Source organism: Schistocerca cancellata, chromosome 1 (assembly GCF_023864275.1).
Source record: "Schistocerca cancellata isolate TAMUIC-IGC-003103 chromosome 1, iqSchCanc2.1, whole genome shotgun sequence".
NCBI classification, from domain to species: Eukaryota; Metazoa; Arthropoda; class Insecta; order Orthoptera; family Acrididae; genus Schistocerca; species Schistocerca cancellata.
This window is the reverse complement of record NC_064626.1, coordinates 681,662,164-681,684,696: the sequence shown is the minus strand read 5'-3', so window position 1 is coordinate 681,684,696 and position 22,533 is coordinate 681,662,164. Positions and strand designations below refer to the sequence as shown.

General features: G+C 43.0%; 1 protein-coding gene across 1 annotated transcript in view; it reads left to right on the top strand.

The window, feature by feature from the left end:
- LOC126094508 (myosin-I heavy chain) overlaps positions 1-22,533 on the top strand; it is a 238,625-nt gene that overhangs the window by 205,915 nt on the left and 10,177 nt on the right. Inside the window, exons 31-32 of the mRNA XM_049908960.1 lie at positions 3,017-3,256; positions 21,491-21,694. Coding sequence (XP_049764917.1) covers positions 3,017-3,256; positions 21,491-21,694 — 444 coding nt within the window. The remainder of the gene's footprint in view (positions 1-3,016; positions 3,257-21,490; positions 21,695-22,533) is intronic.

Sequence of the window (22,533 nt, the reverse complement as noted above, 5' to 3'; positions counted from 1 at the left end):
TTCAGAGCATTCAAACAAGGTTGGCACCGGTGGCGACACCTACAACATGCTGACATGAGGAAAGTTTCCAACCGATTTCTCATACACAAACAGCAGTTGACCGGCGTTGCCTGGTGAAACGTTGTTGTGATGCCTCGTGTAAGGAGGAGAAATGCGTACCATCACGTTTCCGACTTTGATAAAGGTCAGACTGTAGCCTATCACGATTGCAGTTTATCATATCACGACATTTCTGCTCGCGTTGGTCGAGATCCAATGACTGTTAGCAGAATATAGAATCGATGGGTTCAGGAGGGCAATGTGGAACACAGTGCTGGATTCCAACAGCCTTGTATCACTAGCAGTCGAGATGACAGGCATCTTATCCGCATGGCTGTAATGGATCGTGCAGCCATGTCTCGATCCCTGAGTCAGCAGATGGGGACATTTGCAAGACAACAACCATCTGCATGAAAATTTGGATGATGTTTACAGCAGCATGAAATATCAGCTCGGAGACCATGGCCGCGATTACCCTTTACACTGCATCACAGACAGGAGCGCCGGTGATGGTGTACTCAATGATGAACCTGGGTGCATGAATGGCAAAACATCATTTTTTCGGATGAATCTAGGTTCTGTTTACAGCATCATGATGGTTGCATCCGTGTTTGGCGACATCACGGTGAATGCACATTGGAAGCATGTATTCGTCATCGCCATACTGGCGTATCACCAGGCATGATGGTATGGGGTGCCATTGGTTACACGTCTCAGTCACTTATTGTTCACATTGACGGCATGTTGAACAGTGGATGTTACATTTCAGTCCCTGCGAAACCCTACATTTCAGCAGGATAATTCACGACCGCATGTTGCAGGTCCTGTACGGGCATTTCTGGATACAGAAAATGTTCGACTGCTGCCCTGGCCAGCACATTCTCCAGATCTCTCACCAATTGAAAACGTCTGGTCAATGGTGACCGAGCAACTGGCTTGTCACAATACGCCAGTCAATATTCTTGATGCATTGTGGTATTGTGTTGAAGCTGCATGGGCAGCTGTACCTGTACCCACCATCCAAGCTCTGTTTGACTCAATGCCCAGGCGTATCAAGGCCGTTATTACGGCCAGAGGTGGTTGCTCTGGGTACTGATTTCTCAGGATCTGTGCACCCAAACTGCGTGAAAATGTAATCACATGTCAGTTCTAGTATAATATATTTGTTCAGTGAATACCCGTTTATCATCTGCATTTCTGCTTGGTGTAGCAATTTTAGTGGCCAGTAGTGTACTGCGGGAATATCCTCACTTCATTACTACGTTGGAGATGCTGTGTCCCATCAGTTGTGCACCGACTAAACACCACGTTCAAACTCACTTAAATCTTGATAACCTGCCATTGTAGCAGCAGTAACCAGTCTAACAACTGTGTCAGACCCTAGTTGTCTTATATAGGCATTGCCGAACACACTGTCGTATTCTTCCTGTTTATATATCTCTTTATTTGAATACACATGCCAGTATCAGTTTATTTGGCACTCCATAATCCAATCCACATTTATATTCTTCATCACAAAGGAGGTGCCAGGTACACTAAACATTCACTTGACAATACAGCAGGACTTGTTTATCTAACCAGCTGCTACTGTAGCCCCATGTAGTGAAATAAATACATTAATTCTATGTCAGATCTGGAGAGAGAACAACAAATTATTCTCTGCTCAGATTAAATTAACTTTTTGCTTGATGTTTCAGTGAGTTGCATTGTAGAAGCCGATTGCTGGTCAGTTGTAATTCTTCTTCGAGTGCCAGAGCTGACTTTGTTGCCTAATTTGAAGGTACATGTAGGCCTGTCAACCCCTCCTCCACTGCAGCCTGTTAATCATGAAATTATATTTTTCAAGCCATGAACACGTAAGTCCCATCACCTATCTGTTGAGCTTTGCCATTCAAGAAGGTGATGGCTTTAATGGATGTTATTTATAAATTCAGTAGCTGCTGTGTTAACTCAGTTTCCCATTATTTATTACATTCAAGTAGTCTCATGAAATATTAATTAATAAAATTACAAATTTATAAAAGCAGATTGTTAAGCCTATTAGCTCCTGAATATTCCTTGTTGTAAACACATATTGCTACAGTTGCTGAGTAACATAATAGTTCCAATTACAGTTTAGAAGTGGGATACATGAGTCCGGAATACATTTTTTGGTTGATTTTCACTTTTACTGTGGTTACATTAGACCTTACATTGTTGCTTAAATGTGTTTTAAAAATAAAATTAATAGTGCTATGATTTGGGTTCCATTCCTGAATTATCTGTAACTGCTTTGATGAGATGCTTCTCTTGTCAGGTGAGCCATGGGCAAACTATAATCAACATAATTAGTAAATACTTGTGATCAAATTATCCCAAAGGTTGATGACTGTTCTACTTATTAGAACAGCAACCTGATGATGATAACTCCTTGTTCATTTTGATGTACGAACATCTGCCTTTACATGGGAAAGGAATTAATCTTTAAAATTATGAAATACAATTGTTGACCAGTACTTACTTTCAAAAGGCAAGAGTCCAGCACTGTCAATACACACATATAAAAGTATGAATACTGTCCTATGTTTCAGAGAGATAGGTTCAGGAATGTTAAAAAGGAAGAGCAGCTTACTTAGGTGAGAGATATCCGTTGTGAGGATGAGGAGAGAGTAACATGTATTAATCTTCCCCGACAAGTAAAACTTGTATGCTTGATGGCAAAATCATATACTGGAATGGGACCTTACCTTTTGTGGGCTGAGTTTTACCAATACAGAAATATAATGCACAAGTTGAAATGAAATTTTGTTATTACCATTCTTCACACACACTTTTCGCAGATCTTTTAAAGTCTGCAGAATTAGTTTTATATGGAAAAAACATGACAGACTAGCACAGCTTACAAAATCTAGTTCTGTTGTCTGTTTTGATATCGTTGCATATATTTCGATGGCTAATCTTTAATAGACATCTTCTGTCTGAAATATGTATGTTGTAGGTTATGCTGACAGCACTCCAAGCACAACTGGAGATGGGGGATTGTGGAGATACGGTGATGGACTATAGACACACGGCATCCCACTGTTTGCCACCACGCTTTGTGCCTAACATACCATGCGAGGCAGTGGCACAGCATCACCAGAGCTTACATGGAATGGGACCAGCAGAAGCCAAGAAGGCTTTCCTGAACCTTATACAAAGTTGGCCATTGCACAGAGCTACTATTTTTAATGTTATGGTATGTTCTTTTCACATTTTGGCTGTGTTATGGCATTATCAGCTCAGCAAAGTTGCCCATACCCTTTTAACAACTCAGTAGTATAATAACTGGTAGAAACTTTTAGTTAATTTTTATCTATATTTGGCACAAAAAATGGGTATAATCTATCAAATCTGCTTAAAAATTAACATATTAAGTTAAAAAATTGATTACTTAATGTGCCAGATTATCCACTGATTTAAGGAGATATGTTCATGGTTAGAAGTGTATTACTCTCTGGGAAGTGGGGATCAATTAATGGTACCAGAAGCACCCTCCACCACACACAATTAGTGGCTTGCAGAGAATGGGAAATCACTTACTTGCAGGTGACATTCTTCCAGAACCTCAGCAAATTCTCCCCCATTCACTTCACTTGGTCCTACTCAACCCAACAGGCCACCTTCCCAAATGTTGACCTCCACCCCAAAGATGGTTGCATCCATATCAAACCCACTAATGACCAGCAGTACCTCCACTTCAACAGCTGCCACCCGTTCCATACCAAGAAGTCTCTTCCATACAGCCTAGGCCATCACATCTGCAGCGACAAGCAGTTATACTCTCAAAATATACTGAGGGTCTCTCTGAGCTCTTTACAGACCGTAATTACCCTCCCAGCCTTGTTCAAAAACAAATCTCTTGGGCCTTATCATTCCAGTCACCCACCACCTCCCAAAGAGTCACCTTCTGATGACAGAGGAGCATTCCCCTCCTAACTCAGTACCACACAGGTCTGAGCAAATGAATTACATTCTCCGCCAGGGTCCTGACTACCTTTCATCGTGCCCTGAAATGGAAAATGTCGTGCCCACTATCCTTCCCATCCCACCTACAGTGGTATTCTGCTGTCCACCCAACATAAACAATATACTCTTCCATCCCTACACAACCCCTGCTCCCAACCTCTTACCTCATTGTCCGTATCCCTGTAATAGACCTAGATGTAAGAACTGTTCCATACATCCTCCTACCACCTACTCCAGTCCAGTCACAAAAATAACCTATCTCATCAAAGGCAGGGCTACCTGTGAAATCAGTCACATGGTCTACAAGCTAAGCTGCAACCAATGTGCTGCATTCTATGTGGGCATGACAACCAACATGCTTTTGTGTCCACATGAGTGGCCACTGACAAACTGTGGCCAAGAAACAACTGGACTACCCTGTTGCTGAGCATGTGGCCGAACACGACATTTTTCATTTCATTGACTGCTTCACTGCCTGTGCCATATGGAGCCTTCCCACCAATACAAGCTTTTCTGAATTGTGCAGGTGGAAACTCTCCCTGCAATATATCCTACATTCCCATTACCCTCTTGGCCTCAACCTTCGTTATTGATTGTCCTCACCCATCAGCCCCTTCCCTGTTCTGTTCCCATTCAATCACTACATGACCATGTTCCGCCAATGCACCCAGCCTTTTTACTTCTTTTCTACTATCGCCCCCCCCCCCCAAACCTCCCTTCTAACCTCCTGAGTGCACTTAGCTGCTCCGACCTATAATTGTGGTCTTTTTGGTTTTTCGCTTCTCGTTTCTTCCTTCCTTTGGTTGGTTCCTTTCTTTGTTCTTCTCCATCTCACTGTCTTCCTTACTCTTCCCCTTGCCTTCTTCTCCTTGCCTTCTTCTCCTTGCCTTCTCTGGTCTCTGCCTCGGCGTTTGAGACAGTCTGTCCTCTCTCTTCCTTTTCCTCTTCTTCCTTCCTCCCTGTGCGTGCCTGAAGGCCGACCCACGCGTTCGCACGCGTAGCCGGTGACGGGGTAACGCGTAATTCCCCGCCCTGGGTAGACAAGTAAGGCACGCACGTACCCCCTGGTAAAGGCCAGGCCCAGGGAGGGGTGATTGCCTGAGCTGATACCTTCTGACCATGGCGATTGGTCCCTCCGTCTGTTTCTCGGGAGGTGTGACCTGAGGTGTAAACATTCACCTAAGGCGGGAGCGCCCTCTGAGAGGGTCCCCATAAGGAAGGAGAGCGCCATCGGAGACGCTGGCAATCATGGGGGATTCCTCTGCAATGGATTTCTCTTCTTCTCTCTCGACTTCTGCCCACAAACAGAAACATGACCAGCCACCAGTGACAAAGGTACTACCGCCTGCCCCACAGTTCCTCGTCGTTTCTCGATCTGAGGATGGAAAGGATTTTTCCTCTGTCAACCCTTTCGTTATCCAGAAGGGCGTAGATGCCATAGCCGGTACTGTTAAGTCTTGTACAAGGTTGCATAATGGTACCTTGCTACTAGAAACTGAGAGCGCCTTTCAGGCACAGAAACTGCTTCGAGCCACACTCCTGTGCACATTCCCTGTCTGGGTGGAGGCTCACCGAACTTTGAATTCATCTCGTGGTGTGGTCTATACTCGATCTCTCGACGGATTGACTGACGAGGAGATTCAGTCGTTCCTCGCTGAGCAGGGCGTGACGGCTGTCCATAGGGTCATGAGAAAGGTCAACAATGACCTTGTACCGACCCGGACGCTTTTCTTGACCTTTGATAGTGTTCAGCTGCCATCGCGCATCAAAGTGGGCTACGAGGTTATTTCTGTTCGCCCCTATGTCCCGACACCTACGCGTTGCTACCAGTGTCAGCGTTTTAATCACACTCGCCAGTCTTGTTCCAATGCGGCTAAATGTGTCACTTGTGGCAGGGACGCCCATGAGGGTGACTGTCCACCTCCGTCTCCTCGTTGTGTGAACTGTCAGGGTGACCATGCAGCGTCCTCCCGCGACTGTCCCATCTATAAGGAAGAGCGATGTATCCAAGAAATTCGGGTCAAAGAGAAAGTGTCCACCCCGGCTGCTCGCAAGCTATTTGCTAGTAGGAAGCCCACGCTGCTCCCAGCGGGCAAATTCAGTACTGTCCTCGCCTCTCCTCGGACTACCAGGGAGGTGGCAACCCAGACATGCGATCTGATCCTTCAGCACCACGGTCGTCCGTTCGGCCAGTGCTAAGATCGCGCGGTCGACGTCTCCTCTTCCTCCCATCACCCCACAGACACAAGCCCCTTCATCAGCTTCTGCTAAGACGAAGACCCAGAAGTCAGATGCACGGGCCTTGAAGAAGGAACCGTCCTGTGCAGACTTCCTACGTACCTCGACCTCCCAGCCATCGACCAGTACTTCCACCAAACGACCTTCCAAGACGGCTCATAGGAAGCACAGCTCTCCTTCTCCGCCACGGCGCATTTCTTCTCCTGCGCCACCCAGCGGTTGCCGCCCCAGGCCGTCATCCGTTTCGCCTGGCCGCACCGCTGGTAGCCGAACATCTGGCCATTCACCAGCGGAGGAAGCTCCCCCTCCCGGCCATCTTACCGAGATGGCCGATGAACCTATACCCCCAATGGACAATGACTGTCCGCCTACTGATAGCGGCGGCAGTGCTCGCTCGAAGCCACGCCCTCAGCGGCCTTCGAGGTGACCCCTTCTTTCATCTTCCTTTTTTTCTTACGATGGCACTTATTCACTGGAATATTCGCAGCATTCACTCCAACCGAGAGGACTTGACGTTGCTGCTCCGCTTGCACCGTCCGCTCGTCGTAGCCCTCCAGGAAACGAAGCTACGCCCATGCGATCAAATTGCCTTGGCACACTACACCTCTGTGCGTTTTGACCTACCCCCTGTGGTAGGTATTCCGGCTCATGGAGGGGTTATGTTGCTGGTCCGGGATGATATTTACTACGATCCCATCACATTGCACACCGGCCTGCAGGCAGTTGCCATCCGCATTACTCTCCCCACTTTTACATTTTCCATTTGTACCGTTTACACTCCATCGTCGTCTGCCGTTACCAGGGCAGACATGATGCAAATTATAGCTCAGCTCCCTGCACCATTTTTGTTAACTGGAGACTTCAATGCCCACCATCCCCTTTGGGGCTCTCCAGCATCCTGCCCGAGGGGCTCCCTGTTAGCAGACCTTTTCAACCAGCTCAATCTTGTCTGCCTCAATACTGGCGCCCCTACTTTTCTTTCGGACACATCTCATACCTATTCCCATTTAGACCTCTCTATATGTACTCCCCAACTTGCACGCCGGTTTGAGTGGTATGCCCTTTCTGATACATATTCGAGCGACCACTTCCCGTGTGTTATCCATCTCCTGCAGCATACCCCATCTCCGTGCTCATCTAGTTGGAACATCTCCAAAGCAGACTGGGGGCTCTTCTCTTCCAGGGCGACCTTTCAGGATGAAACCTTCACAAGCTGCGATCGTCAGGTCGCACACCTCACAGAAGTCATTCTCACTGCTGCTGAATATTCCATCCCTCAACCTACTTCTTCTCCACGTCGCGTACCGGTCCCCTGGTGGACTGCAGCATGTAGAGATGCTTTACGTGCTCGTCGACGTGCTTTACGCACCTTTAAACGCCACCCTACAGTGGCGAATTGTATCAGTTATAAACGATTACGTGCACAGTGTCGTCGTATTATTAAAGAAAGCAAGAAAGCCAGCTGGGCTGCTTTCACAAGCACCTTCAACAGTTTTACTCCTTCTTCTGTTGTCTGGCGTAGCCTGCGCCGGCTATCTGGCACTAAGGTCCACTCACCAGTTTCTGGCTTGACGGTCACGAATGACGTCCTTGTGGCCCCTGAGGATGTCTCCAATGCCTTCGGCCGCTTTTTCGCAGAGGTTTCGAGCTCCGCTCATTACCACCCTGCCTTCCTCCCCCGAAAACATGCAGAGGAGGCTAGGCCACCTAACTTCCGCTCCTCAAATCGTGAAAGTTATAATGCCCCATTCACCATGCGGGAACTCGAAAACGCACTTGCCCGGTCACGGTCCTCCGCTCCAGGGCCTGATTCAATTCATATTCAGATGCTGAAGAACCTTTCTCCTGCGGGTAAAGGTTTCCTTCTTCGTACTTACAATCGCATCTGGATTGAGGGACATGTTCCCGCATGCTGGCGCGAGTCTATTGTTGTCCTGATTCCTAAGCCGGGGAAGGACAAGCACTTGCCTTCCAGTTATCGACCTATCTCGCTTACCAGCTGTGTCTGTAAAGTGATGGAGCGAATGGTTCACTCTCGTTTGGTTTGGCTGCTCGAGTCTCGAAGCTTCCTTACCAATGTACAATGTGGATTTCATAGGCGCCGCTCTGCTGTTGACCATCTGGTTACCTTGTCGACCTTCATCATGAATAACTTCTTGCGAAAGCGCCTGACCGCAGCTGCGTTCTTTGATTTGGAGAAGGCTTACGACACCTGTTGGAGGGCGGGCATTCTCCGCACAATGCATACATGGGGCCTTCGCGGTCGCCTCCCTCTTTTTATTCATTCCTTTTTAATGGATCGCCAGTTCAGGGTACGTGTAGGTTCTGTCCTGTCAGACACCTTTCGCCAGGAGAATGGGGTGCCACAGGGCTCAGTTTTGAGCGTCGCTCTCTTCGCCATAGCGATCAATCCAATAATGGATTGCCTCCCAGCTGATGTATCGGGCTCCCTTTTCGTGGACGATTTTACCATCTATTGCAGCGCTCAGCGTACATGTTTCCTGGAGTGCTGTCTTCAGCGTTCTCTTGACCGTCTTTACTCTTGGAGTGTCGCCAATGGCTTCCGTTTTTCTGCCAAGAAGATGGTCTGTATTAACTTCTGGCGTTACAAAGAGTTTCTCCCACTGTCCTTACGACTCGGTCCCGTTGCTCTCCAATTCGTGGAGACAACAAAATTTTTAGGTCTTACATTTGACAGGAAACTTAGCTGGTCTCCACATGTGTCATATTTGGCTTCCCGTTGTACCCGTCATCTAAATGTCCTCCGTGTTCTCAGTGGTATGTCGTGGGGAGCGGATCGAACCATCCTACTTCGTCTATATCGGTCGATCGTCCGCTCCAAGCTGGATTATGGGAGCTTCGTATACTCCTCTGCACAGCCATCCATCTTACGCCGCCTCAACTCCATACAACATCGGGGTTTACGTCTTGCGATCGGAGCGTTTTATACTAGTCCCGTCGAGAGTCTTCATGCTGACGCTGGTGAATTGCCACTCACCTACCGGCGCGATATACTGCTTTGTCGGTATGCCTGTCGGCTACTGTCAATGCCTGACCACCCGTCTTATCGTTCCTTTTTTGACGACTCACTCGACCGTCAATACGGGTTGTATGTCTCTGCCCTGCTACCCCCTGGAGTTCGCTTTTGTCGCCTCCTTCAACACCTTAATTTTTCACTCCCTGCAACCTTTCGAGTGGGCGAGAGCCACACGCCACCTTGGCTCCAGGCTCAGGTTCGCGTTCACCTTGACCTCAGCTCGCTCCCAAAGGAGGTTACCCCCGGTTCGGTCTAGCACTCCCGTTTTGTCGAACTTCGAACGAAGTTCATTAATATGACCTTCATTTATACAGATGGCTCTAAGACCAATGACGGGGTCAGGTGTTCTTTTATTGTCGGGGCACAAAGTTTCAAATACCGGCTCCATGGCCATTGTTCGGTCTTCACAGCTGAGCTCTTTGCCCTCTACCAGGCTGTTCTTTACATCTGCCGCCACCGACTTTCTGCTTATGTCATCTGCTCCGATTCCCTGAGCGCCATCCAGAGCCTCAGTGATCCGTATCCGGTTCACCCTTTTGTGCACCGGATCCAACGCTCTCTTCAGCAGCTGGTGGACGTCGGTTCTCCGGTTAGTTTTATGTGGGTTCCTGGCCATGTCGGTATCCCTGGGAACGAAGCTGCAGATGCAGCGGCCAAGGCTGCGGTCCTCCAGCCTCGGACAGCTTCTTGTTGTGTCCCTTCGTCAGATTGTAGCAGGGTCATTTGTCGGCGCATTTAATCGCTGTGGCATGCCAATTGGGCTGCACTTACAGACAACAAGCTTCGGGCCTTGAAACCTCTTCCCGTGGCTTGGACGTCATCCTCCCGCCCTTCTCGGCAGGAGGAGGTCGTTTTGGCCCGGTTACGAATTGGACACTGCCGGTTCAGCCACCGCCATCTGCTGATGGCTGCGCCGGTGCCGTTCTGCCCATGTGGGCAATTGCTGACGGTCCGCCACATTTTAACGTCCTGCCCGGATTTTAACACACTGCGTCTTGATCTTGGCCTGCCCTGTAGTCTAGATGCCATTTTAGCGGATGACCCACGAGCAGCTGCTCGCGTTCTTCATTTTATCAACTTGACCAACCTCTCTAAGGACCTTTGATTACCGTATTTACTCGAATCTAAGCCACACTTTTTTTCCAGTTTTCGTAATCCAAAAAACCGCCTGCAGCTTAGAATCGAGTGCAAAGCAAGCGGAAGTTATAAAAAATGTTGGTACGTGCCGCCACAACTAACTTCTGCCGTCGAATATATGTAGCACTACGCACGCATGCTCTGTAGGCACAAAGATAAATACTGATGCCAAAACCTCTGCGTCAGTAAATAAATATAAAAAAAAAAAAAGTGGAAGACGAGTTTTTTTTTCTCCGCCGCGAGTTTTGACCACTGCATTTTCATACATTATCCAACGAGGTAAATACAAATTCCGTATTGTTCATCTTCGAATGTAGCACAATTTCAGTGTACTACGAAAATCTGACTGGCAAGACTGTTTGGGATGTTTGTCAATATGGCCAACTCTACGTTCTGAATTTTTTCCTATCTGTGAGAAGAGATGATTGCTAATAGGAACCTGATGAAATTTGAATCACATACAGTATTCTCTTCACCATAAGAATAATACGGATATAAACATTTTGCCATGTATTCTTTCGTGTTTGCTGCTCTCTCATTTAAATCCTGTCTGCCTAATAAACTACAAAACTAGAGTGAGACAACAGCAAACGCGGAAGAATATACGTATCGTGTCATGTTTATATTCGTATTATTCTTATGCCCAACAGCGATACAGTCAGAAATTAAGCACGGCAAATGACTAGATTTTTAAATCTAAGATGACTCTAATTTCTGTGCAGAATTTGATGTAATAAAGAAGCGGCCGCAAAGATTTTCAAACGGAGAAATATTTTCCCCTAACTCTCGTTCAGAACATGTTCTATCATACGCAGTCTATTATTTGATTCTTGTTGATCATTATCAAAGAAAGCAGCAGTGTAAGTAACAACAAATAGCAGTCTCTTGCCATTGTTTCGCTAATGAGACGATTCCTCACTTTTTTTTTTTAATTGTACGCGGCGGTAGCGCGCACAAAAGCAAGCCATGCTGCGAGCCGCGACAGGCCGTAAACACGCACTATCAGAATGCGACAAACAATGCGTGACACAGTGCAGTAATGCATTTTCAGCTTAAGAGTGACGCAAACACCTATAACAAAGAAAACGGCACTTGTCAGCTCAAAGAAAAATAAGCAATCGATTCAAACCAGACGAAGCACGTGAAAAAGGAAAGGTACCCGTATAAATACGGACGGAGCGCCTGACACGTAGCAATGGCTACCTGGTAAAGCTTAACTGCTAAGCTTACGACTCGAACCAAACTACTGTAACTGTATCGTCATTCATTCGACCTAAATTGTGTCTCATATTACAATGGACCAATTTTGTTTCGATTTGGAGGTGCGGCCTAAAACTTTTCTCTCCCCTTGAATTTCGAGTCTCAAATTTCAGGTGCGGCGTAGATTCGGGAAATGTTTTTTCCCTTTATTTCGAGTCTCATTTTTCAGGTGCGGCTTAGATTCGAGTGCGGCTTAGATTCGAGTAAAGACGGTATGCTGTTTTTTTTTTTTTTTTTTAATCCTATGGCTGTCAGTCTGTCTTTTATCGTGTTTTCCCTTTTAGTTGCTGTTTTAAACTTGCGCAAAAAAAAAAAAAAAAAAAAAAAAAAAGAAGCCCTCTCTCCATCTCATCTCTGCATTCTCCAGCAGCACTTGACTGTTCCCCACTCCTACTCTGCTATCCCTCCCCTTCTCCGACCCAGTCTCCTCCTTACTCCCACCCAGTGGTCATATGTGTGTGTGTGTGTGTGTGTGTGTGTGTGTGTGTGTGTGTGTGTGTGTGTGTGTATTTTTGACAAAGGCCTTGTTGGCTGAAAACTTATTTTGTAACAGTCTTTCTGTTGTGCCTATCTGCAACTCAGCATCTCTGCTTTACGGTGAGTAGCAACTATCACTTTCATATTGTTGTTACATTTCATCCTGGAATTTCCATTGTTTGATGATACGTGAAAAAAAATTATGTATACTATACCATAACAAATTTCCACTCTATATGTTGCACAGATGTACCTAATAAATAAATTAAAAATTCCATGATTGCCAGCCGGAGTGGCCGTGCGGTTCTAGGCGCTACAGTCTGGAACCAAGCGACTGCTACGGTCGCAGGTTCGAATCCTGCCTCAGGCATGGATGTGTGTGATGTCCTTAGGTTAGTTAGGTTTAATTAGTTCTAAGTTCTAGGCGACTGATGACCTCAGAAGTTAAGTCGCATAGTGCTCAGAGCCATTTGAACCATTCCATGATTAAAAACTGGTCAGTTGGATGATACTCTGACCTGCAAAATCCTGACGTAAACTCACCAATCTACAAAAATTTGTAGAAAATGATAGATGTACAAAAGAAATGACAATAGTAAACAAGTAAGTAAACCAAAGAAATATGCATCTATGTGCAAGCAGTCCATGCAAAAGAACAACATCAACACTATCTGAGCATGTCAAAATGACAGTATAAGTATACCTATATGTCATGTAAAAGTTATAAAATGCTGAGGTGCAAACCAAAGAGGGTTATACTTACATGATATTCATAAAGTGAGTGTCCAAAATCTATCAAAAGGCCAAATGTAGGAAACCACCTATGTCATAACATACACAGAATATATGAAAAACCCACACAAGATACTATTTGGGTGAACAACATTCTTGTATGAATGCATCGACATATCGTTTACTGCCCTAAAACAGATATCAAACAAGCACTACTATCTAACTCGCATAAATGTCAGGAACTAATACTATATAGCCACATAACATGTATTATCCATAGATCATAAGATAAGCTATCAGTAATAGCAAAGGTGAAAAAACTTCACCTCTATCCAACATTGTACCAAGGAATTAGATACTGATGCAAATCATATTATATCTAATAATGTGTATTTAATCCCCTAATTCCATCCAGACAAAGCAGTCAACAGCAAAACATAACAACCACAAAACAGCACAAAAATATATCATACCTATCCATATATCCTGTATTGAATAGAGCCAATTATGGCCTGGACATGTGAATATAATACTTACGCTGAACTGAGAAAGTTCATAGAAGACCTCCTAATATCATGTCTGACCTCCTTTTGCTTGTGTAGTGCAGTTAGTCAATGTGGCATGGACCCAACAAGTTGTTGGAAATCCCCTGCAGAAATATTGACCCACTCTGCCTCTATAGCTGTCCATAACTGTGAAAGTGTTGCTGGAGCAAGATTTTGTGCACAAACTGACCTCCCAGTTATGTTCCATAAATGCTCGTGGGATTCACGTCGGGTGATCTGCCAGGCCAAATCATTTGCTTGAATTGTCCAGAACATTCTTCAAACCAATCACAAACAGTTGAAACCGGGTGATATGGTGTACTGTCATTGATAAAATGCCATCATTGTTTGCGAATATGAAGTCCATGAATGGGTGCAAATGGTCTCCAGCTAACCAGACATAAACAGTGGACCCAGTCCATTGCATGTAAACACAGCCCACACCATTATGGAGACACCATCAGCTTGCACAGTGCCTTGTTGACAACTTAGGTCCATGGTGTCATGGGGTCTGCGCCACACCAGAACCTACCAACAGCTCCTGTTAACTGAAATTGGGACTCATCTGATCAAGCCCCATTTTTCCAGTCCTATAGGTTTCACCTGTTATGGTCACTAGCCTAGGAGAGGCATTGCAGACGATGTCATACTGTTAACTAAGGCACATGTGTCAGTCTTCCGCTGCCTTAGCCCGTTAATATCAAATTTTGCCTCACTGTCCTAATGGATGCATTTGTCACACACCCCACATTGATTTCTGCAGTTATTTCATGCAGTATTGGTTGTCTGTCAGCACTGTCAACTCTATGCAAATGCTGCAGCTCTCAGTTGTTAAGTGAAGGCATTGGGCCACTGCTTTGTCAGTGGTGTGAGGTAATGCATGAAATTTGGTATTCTTGGCACACTCTTGACACCGTGAATCTCGGAATATTGAATTTCCTAACAATTTATGAAATGGAATATCCCATATGTCTAGCTCCAACTACTATTCCATGTTCAAAGTCTGTTAATTCCCATGTTGCAGCCATAATCATGTCAGAAAGCAATTCACATGAATCACCTGAGTACAAATGATGGTTCCCCCAATGTGCTACCTTTTTCTGTCTTGTGTACGCGATACTTCCACTATGTGTAAGTGTGTGTATTGCCGTTCCATGACTTTTGTCACCTCAGTGTATGTCGTGCAGCAAAACATGGAATATCTGTATGGAACTAACATGAAATACCGTGTAATGCCACAAAAGGGTGTAACAGTATAAGACAAGAACATGCACCAACCTCTGTGCATTTTGGGAAGCCAGTTAAAAAACCAGCCACTAATATAATATAATGTCAGCAAATGTCACAGACATTAAGGTTGCAAAGTTAACTAGGGGACAGAGAAACAAATGTTAGGGTCGCTACCCTGTACTGAACTTCCCCTTTAAAAGGCACACACAGATCATATAATATGTCATACCATACCAAAAAGATACACTATGTGATCAAAAGTATCAGGACACCTGGCTGAAAATGACTTACAAGTTCGTGGTGCCCTCCATTGGTAATGCTCGAATTCAATATGATGTTGGCCCATCCTTAGCCTTCATGATCGCTGCCACTCTCGCAGGCATACATTCAATCAGGTGCTGGAAGGTTTCTCGGGGAATGGCAGACCCATTCTTTACAGAGTGCTGCGCTGGGGAGAGGTATTGATGTTGGTCGGTGAGGTCTGGCATGAAGTTGGCATTCCAAAACATCCCAAAGGTGTTCTGTAGGATTCAGGTCAGGACTCTGTGCAGGCCAGTTCATTACAGGGATGTTATTGTCGTATAACCACTCCGCCACAGGCTGTGCATTATGAACAGGTGCTCGATCACGTTGAAATCGCCATCCCCGAATTGCTCTTCAACAGTGGGAAGCAAGAAGTTGCTTAAAACAGCAATGTAGGCCTGTACTGTGATAGTGCCACACAAAACAATAAGGGGTGCAAGCCCCCTCCATGAGAAATGCGAGCACACCGTAACATCACCACCTCCAAATTTTACTGTTGGCACTACACACGCTGGCAGATGACGTTCACCAGGTATTCGCCATACCCACACCTTGGCATCAGATTGCGACATTGTGTACCGTGATTTGTCACTCCACACAACATTTTTCCACTGTTCAATTGTCCAATGTTTACACTCCTCACACCAAGCAATGCATCGTTTGGCAGTAACTGGCATGATGTGTGGCTTATGAGCAGTCGCTCGACCATGAAATCCAAGATTTCTCACCTCCTGCCTAACTGTCATAGTACTTGTAGTGGATCCTGATGCAGTTTGGAATTCCTGTGTGATGGTCTGGACAGATGTCTGCCTATTGCACATTATGAGCCTCTTCAACTGTCGGCGGTCTCTGTCAGTCAACAGACAAGGTTGGCCTGTACGTTTGTGTGCTGTACGTGTCCCTTCACGTTTCCACTTCACTATAACATCGGAAACAGTGGACCTAGGGATGTTTACGAGTTTGGTAATCTTGGGTACAGACATATGACACAAGTGACACTCAATCACCTTGTCACGTTCAAAGTCTGTGAGTTCCATGGAGCACCCCATTCTGCTCTCTCATGATGTCTAATGACTACTGAGGTCATTGATATGCAGTACCTGGCAGTAGGTGGCAGCACAATGCACCTAATATGAAAAATGTATGTTTTGGGGGGTGTCTGGATACTTTTGATCACATAGTGTAGGTGCAAGTCTGCGAAGATGCAGTACAACATAAAGGATATTTCAACAGCAGACAAAAATAAATAAATAAATATGACCTATCCACATATCCTGTACTGAATATGGTCAGATATAGTCTAGGCATGTGAAGAAAATATTTGCATCTTTATATTAATTAATCCATGCTTAAAGTTAAGAGACAGTGTCATGTGTCAATATTACTATATGATGTGCCTGGACATATTGCACAGATACCTGAGTACTGCATATAGCAAACAGATACCAACGTTCTTCTGCCCAGGTTAATACAATTGGGCTATCTATACTGGACATTTAACTCTTTGAGCACTGCAGTCGTGAAATCCTGCTGCACTTCACTTTTCCATATGGGCTGCGGATGTCGTTAACCGCTGCAGTGGTATTTCCTGTGGGCGCTGTGGACAGCTTTTACCCTCACGGCCTCGCCAGTACCTGAATCCTAATGATGGCTTTTACCATCAGCCGATTCCACTACCTGTTGTCCTGCAGACATCTATAGCCACTCAGCTGCTGTTCAACATTCATACTAGGTGGTTCATGTGATCATCTTCATTCTGCTTCTCTGGTGTCGTTTAGCTTTCTGCCTATTCATCAGAGTTTTTAGAGTGCCATCACTTTTGAGTTCCACAAACAATAGCACGTCAGTGTGGTTGCACGGATGAAGAGATACTGGAGATACTCACCATGAGTGACAGTGAGTGTGGCCTCTTCAGTGACTGTAGTGATGATGATGATGATTCTTCAGAAGAGTCTCATAGTAATACGCATCCATGTACTTTACCAGTAGAGCTCACAACGCTAGCTCTTCTTCTGTGTCTGAAAGTGAAGATGAATCAATCCGTAAAAGGCCATGCCTTAGTGACAAATATGATTGGCAAAAGTGTGATTTTAATCCAGCACTTCAAGCATTTGATGGCTCACCTTCAGGACATATTTGCCAACTAGCACCTGATTCAAGTATTCTATTCTTTTTCATGCTGTTTCAATCTGAAAATCTGATGAAATTTATAGTGCTTGAAACAAACCAATTTTACACTTTCATCATGGCAGATACATTGGAATCAATTCATTCTCTACTGTCCACTTGGAAAGATATTGATCTTGAAGAACTGTATTACTTGACTGGTATTTGGCTTCTCGTGGCCCCTGTTAAAAAGTTGAGAATAAGGGAATATTGGTTCAGAGATGTACTTCTGAGCACTCCAATTTTTGGCAAAGTTATGTCCTGTGATCATTTTATGTTACTTTTGAGAATGTTACATTTTAGTGACAACTCTGCTAATCATGGAGATGACAGTTTGTTTAAAATTAGGAAAATAATTGATACAGTTCATATGGCATTCCACAGTCTGTTTAATCCATACAAAAAGTTCTGTATTGATAAACACCTATTATTGTTCTAAGGTTGCTTATATTTTAAACAATTCATTCCTTGAAAACGAAATATATTTGGAATCAAAGCATTTGTGTTGTACTACTGTAAAACTGGATACATCTTGGATTTCATTGTATACACAGGCAAACAACAGAAATTGAAGTCCATAATTTGGCGAAATCTGACGATATAGTGGCAACACTAATCAAACCATACTGTGAATGTGGACATGCCCTGTATGTTGACAGTTGATATACAAGTCCAGTCTTGTTCTTCTGGCATGACAACCATAGAACACCAGCATGCGGTACTGAGCAGAGTAACAGCCATAATTTGCCAAAGCTACAAAAGAAATTGAAACAAGGAAAGGTGACTTCATGTCAACTGATCTAATACTTGCTATCAAATGACGTGACAAGAGAGAAGTGTTGATGTTGACTACCTGTAACACCATAAAAATGCATGACATGAGAAAGACAAACCGGAAGACCAGCGAGAAAGTAATGAAGCCACAATGCGTTGTCAACTACAATGCAAGTATGGGTGTAGTAGACCGCTCTGATGTGCTATTAATCTCAGTTGGACCTGTGCATAAATCTGTTAAATAGTACAAAAAGGTGTTTTTTCATGTTGTGGACCTTTGTGTTTTGAATCCTCACACTCTTCACGGATTGGGGACAGGGAGAAAAATACAATTAGCAGATTTTCATTTATGTCTGGTACGAGAACTTGTGGAAAAATTTGCTACCGAAATGGAGAAGAGATAGGAAAGGAAGACACTCTGATGATGAGAATCCTCTGCACTTTACTGGAAGGCATGTTCCAAACATCATTCCAAATGACTAGTCCAAGAAACGCAGACTATGACATAGATGTGCAGCCTGCTCGATACAGAATGTGTGCCGAGAAATGAAATGTGAATGTGAAACATGCAATGTACCCTTGTGTATTGTACTGTGTTTTGAAACATACACACAAAGAAGAATATTTAGTGAAGTTGCTACATCTGGAAGATGATATTAAGCCCTTACTTCTGAAAAAATTATTAAAAAATTAAAAATAAGTACAAAAATTTAAAAAAAAATACCAGTCCAAAGCCCGGATGAGAAATACAGATGGGTGATATAATAGTGGGAAAAAAGAGAGAGGAAATAAATAAAAATAAAAGTAAATAAATAAAAACACAGAATTATCTGAGCTTGAAAAGCCTCTCCAGATGAATCACACTGCTGACAAACACCTTTTGTCAAACATGTGAAACATCCACTCTGTGTTGACAAACACAGACTAGATGCTTGAAGTCCAAGACCATAATGAACAAACAAAAAAAAAAAAAAAAAAAAACAAAGAATTACTCATATCGATTGTTTCAGTTGTGAATAATGAAAATCATATAAAAAAAACTCTTTCAATATGTCCAAAATTTTTTGATTGTCTAGGCAACTTTTCAAAACTTTTCTTCCATACAAACCTTGCTTAACAATTACGAACACAAGAAATAAATCATCTGAATCGGTGAAGCCATTTTTGAATTTTAGTGAGACATATATATAAAAATGAAGGTTAACTTCATTGGACAATGGTCAGTTGCACACACTCAAACTCGACCATTTCTGAAGCACAAAAGGTCATTAGGAGAATGAAAGGTGACATTTAATTAGGCAATATAGAATCTTTAGTATTTCCTTATCCCTTATCAAATTCTTAAACAAAATCATCATTTATTTCTACTGTATAATAACAATTGCGTCCCATTTAAAAAGAATTCAGAATCATTGACTTTTTGGTTATTAAGTGTCTTTGAGGATAAATTATTGGGTCAATGAGCTCAAAATATAGTGATGATCTTTTAAAGTGTGTGTCTGCATCCAGACGCTTGCCTTGAAAGTTGCTTGCAGAGAAATTATTACACTAGTGCAGACAAACATCAGCCATGGTTGTTACGGATTCTCCAAAGATTACGTCATAAGTTACATACTAAAACCTGATGATTAAGTATCAGTATGCTAAATAAAACTCAGATGTAAACAGAGATCTTATGATGATTCGCAAGAACTAATTGCAAATGAAAGAAAGCCCTTGATGGGGAGTTACATGTTAGCAGCAAAGCAGTTTCAGTGTACATTATGCCTGTCGAGCAATTCACCTCCAGATTCAAAGCTATTGAATAAGTATCCAGGTACACTGTGTATATTTGTAACGCCAGTAATCACACTCAGACTGCCAGACATTCGCAACCGTCCTGGCTCTCAGCACAGGGCGAGGTTGGCCGAGCAGAGAGCTCAGGCAAAGACAGCAGTCCACGGAGGTGGCTATTAGTGCAGGTAAATGGCTTAGGAAACCTCAAGAGTGCACTCGGCATGTAGCTGCAGCAGCCAAAAGGTTAAATACCGAGGTCAATGCTATGTTCATTTCTGATTCTTCAAATGTTTGTTGACGTAATAGTAATATGAGCTGGCACAATCATTCTAGTTGCTTCCAGGAAGACCTTCCATTTATATCACATTTTCCTTTTGGCTCCTTCTTGCCAAGCAAGATAGGATATAATGACTAACACACTGGACTTGTGTCATGGAACACAGTACTGAAATTCCCGTAGCCATTTCAATATAGATTGTCAGTGGTTTGCCTGTATGATTTCTTCTAAAAGCCATGCAGATTTCCTTCCTCATCCCCATCCAAATGAGATGGCATTCTATCTCTAGTGGCCTTAACACTAAGAGTTAAACTCTAGCATATATGCTTAGCCCCTAGAAGCTGTGGTTCTCTGCAATTACAGTGTTTTAAAAGCACTTTTGTTCTCATTTCCTTTGGGTTCTATACCTTTCTAAATATTGAATTATAATTATAACGTCATAAAAATGTCCTTTTAAATTTTTCAAATCACTGGATAGTTGGAAAAAACCAATGAGCATTTGCTGCTCAAGCTTCTTCATTTCTCTCAAAACTTGGCTTTCTCTTACATTGCATTCACATGGCTGATTCAATGTAAATGCATTGTCTTTCATTTCCATCTCTTTCTGTGTTAATCCAGTTGTATTTTCATTTTTTCTCTATTCCTTCAGCCTTGGAAGGCTGCCTTCCATCTACCATGATGAATTTAAATCATATTGCATTGTTTCTTCATTTATGATTACTACAAATTTGCAATCCCATGTAAAATGCTCTGGAATCTAACCTTGAACAGATTAGTGCATATCCACTCATTAGGAAAGAAAAATATTTAAACAACTGGTACAAATGTTTGTTATACTCTTAATAATTGCTATACACATACTGTCCAACATAATAAGTGCAGAAGCTGGCGGTGGTGGTGTTTAATTTTATTTTTTATTTTTTTATTTATTTATTTTTGCCAGTTAATAGATCCCATCAACTGTGTAGAAAGTGCTCTCTTTCAGCCATTATTCTATTGTCTTTCTGAACTTATTTTCAACTGCCTCATCCCACTTGCTAATTTCTTAATGTAAGGTTTTCCTCCATGCGAAAGGTTTTCATTTTTTAAATTTTTTTAGTCCAGGGAATATTCAGAGTTACTGCTCTTCATTCTTTAACAGTTGAAATGTGATCTTGTATTATGCTCCTCCTAACTGATCTTAGTGTGCACAAAGATGTGAAATATTTATAGAATCTGAATAATCTGTATTTAATTTTAATAAAATGTTCTGTTCACATAATCAAAGTAAATATAGTGGCCAAGAATGTCATGCCTGCAGAACTAATCACCAACCAAATGACCAGGAAGGCCTAAGATTTGTGTACATGGGCAGTGAACTACTATCCAGATGGAAAAAAAATTGGCAACAAAATCACTAAAAAGAGATCCAAATGTTATAGAATTTATAACCACCTTACTTGATAAGCAGCATACTTATTTTGTTTTTCAAACATTAATACTGCAAATTTATGTTTTCTTTGTGTATTTCAGCAATCTTTCACTTCTAACTGGCCCCGTGTACTATGGCTTGCTGTTGATCAAGTAGGGTTACATCTTTTGGAGCACCGGTCTCGTAATGCTCTCTGCACATATGAATATGACAGCATACTTAGTTATAGCCCAGCTCTCAATTGCCTTATGATAATCACAGGAAGTGAGAAGAAACAAAGCAAGATCATCCTCACTACATCTCAGGTTAGTTACAGTGAAATTTTTATTCTCTCTACAACCTATATTAAGGATTCAAAGGAAACAAGGAAACATGAAATATTTTATTCTCTCTGCAGTCTGTATGAAGGATTCAAAAAGAAACCAGAACATATGAGGTGCTGAAAACCATAAAGTTCTAAATGCACTGTCATCGATTTTGAGATTGCAGTGTGTATGCATGCTTCTGACATTTGTTAATCTTACTGTGAACAAGCTTTAAAATATGTGCCGACTAAGTTCACACTCGGCACAGTGACTGATGGGAGCATTTATAAATGAGAATGCCTTTACAGTCACTCTCACAACCACTGTGCTGAGTATCAACTTAGGTTGTGCCTATAGGATCTATATCTGCAGCCCTATAGTGCACATATGAACGTTCATGAAAAGCTGTCTCACCAATTTCTCAGATATTCATTTCCATATGAGCACAAAGCATAATTTTGGTGGTCTGTGCTGCTCAATTGTTATCAAGGCTTGACAACATAATTTAATGTCTACATCATGTATGTAGTATTAGTAGCTCATAATCGGATGTTTATCAGCAGTTTTATATGTTTATCAGCAGTTTTATCTGAACCTCAAGCCACAGAATGTGCATAACTAAAATGATGATATTGAAGACCATGAAGTCTTGAAATAGGCCATAAATGTGCATGTGGCGCATTTACTATCTGTTCTTTATGTTCTGGTTCTAGCTTTACATTGATTATAGAGTTTACAACTGTCAAAAGACACCATTGTCACTAGCCTATATACAAATTTTTGTGAATTAACATAAATAATGAATATGGTCCTAAATAAACATAAAGTGAGTACATCAT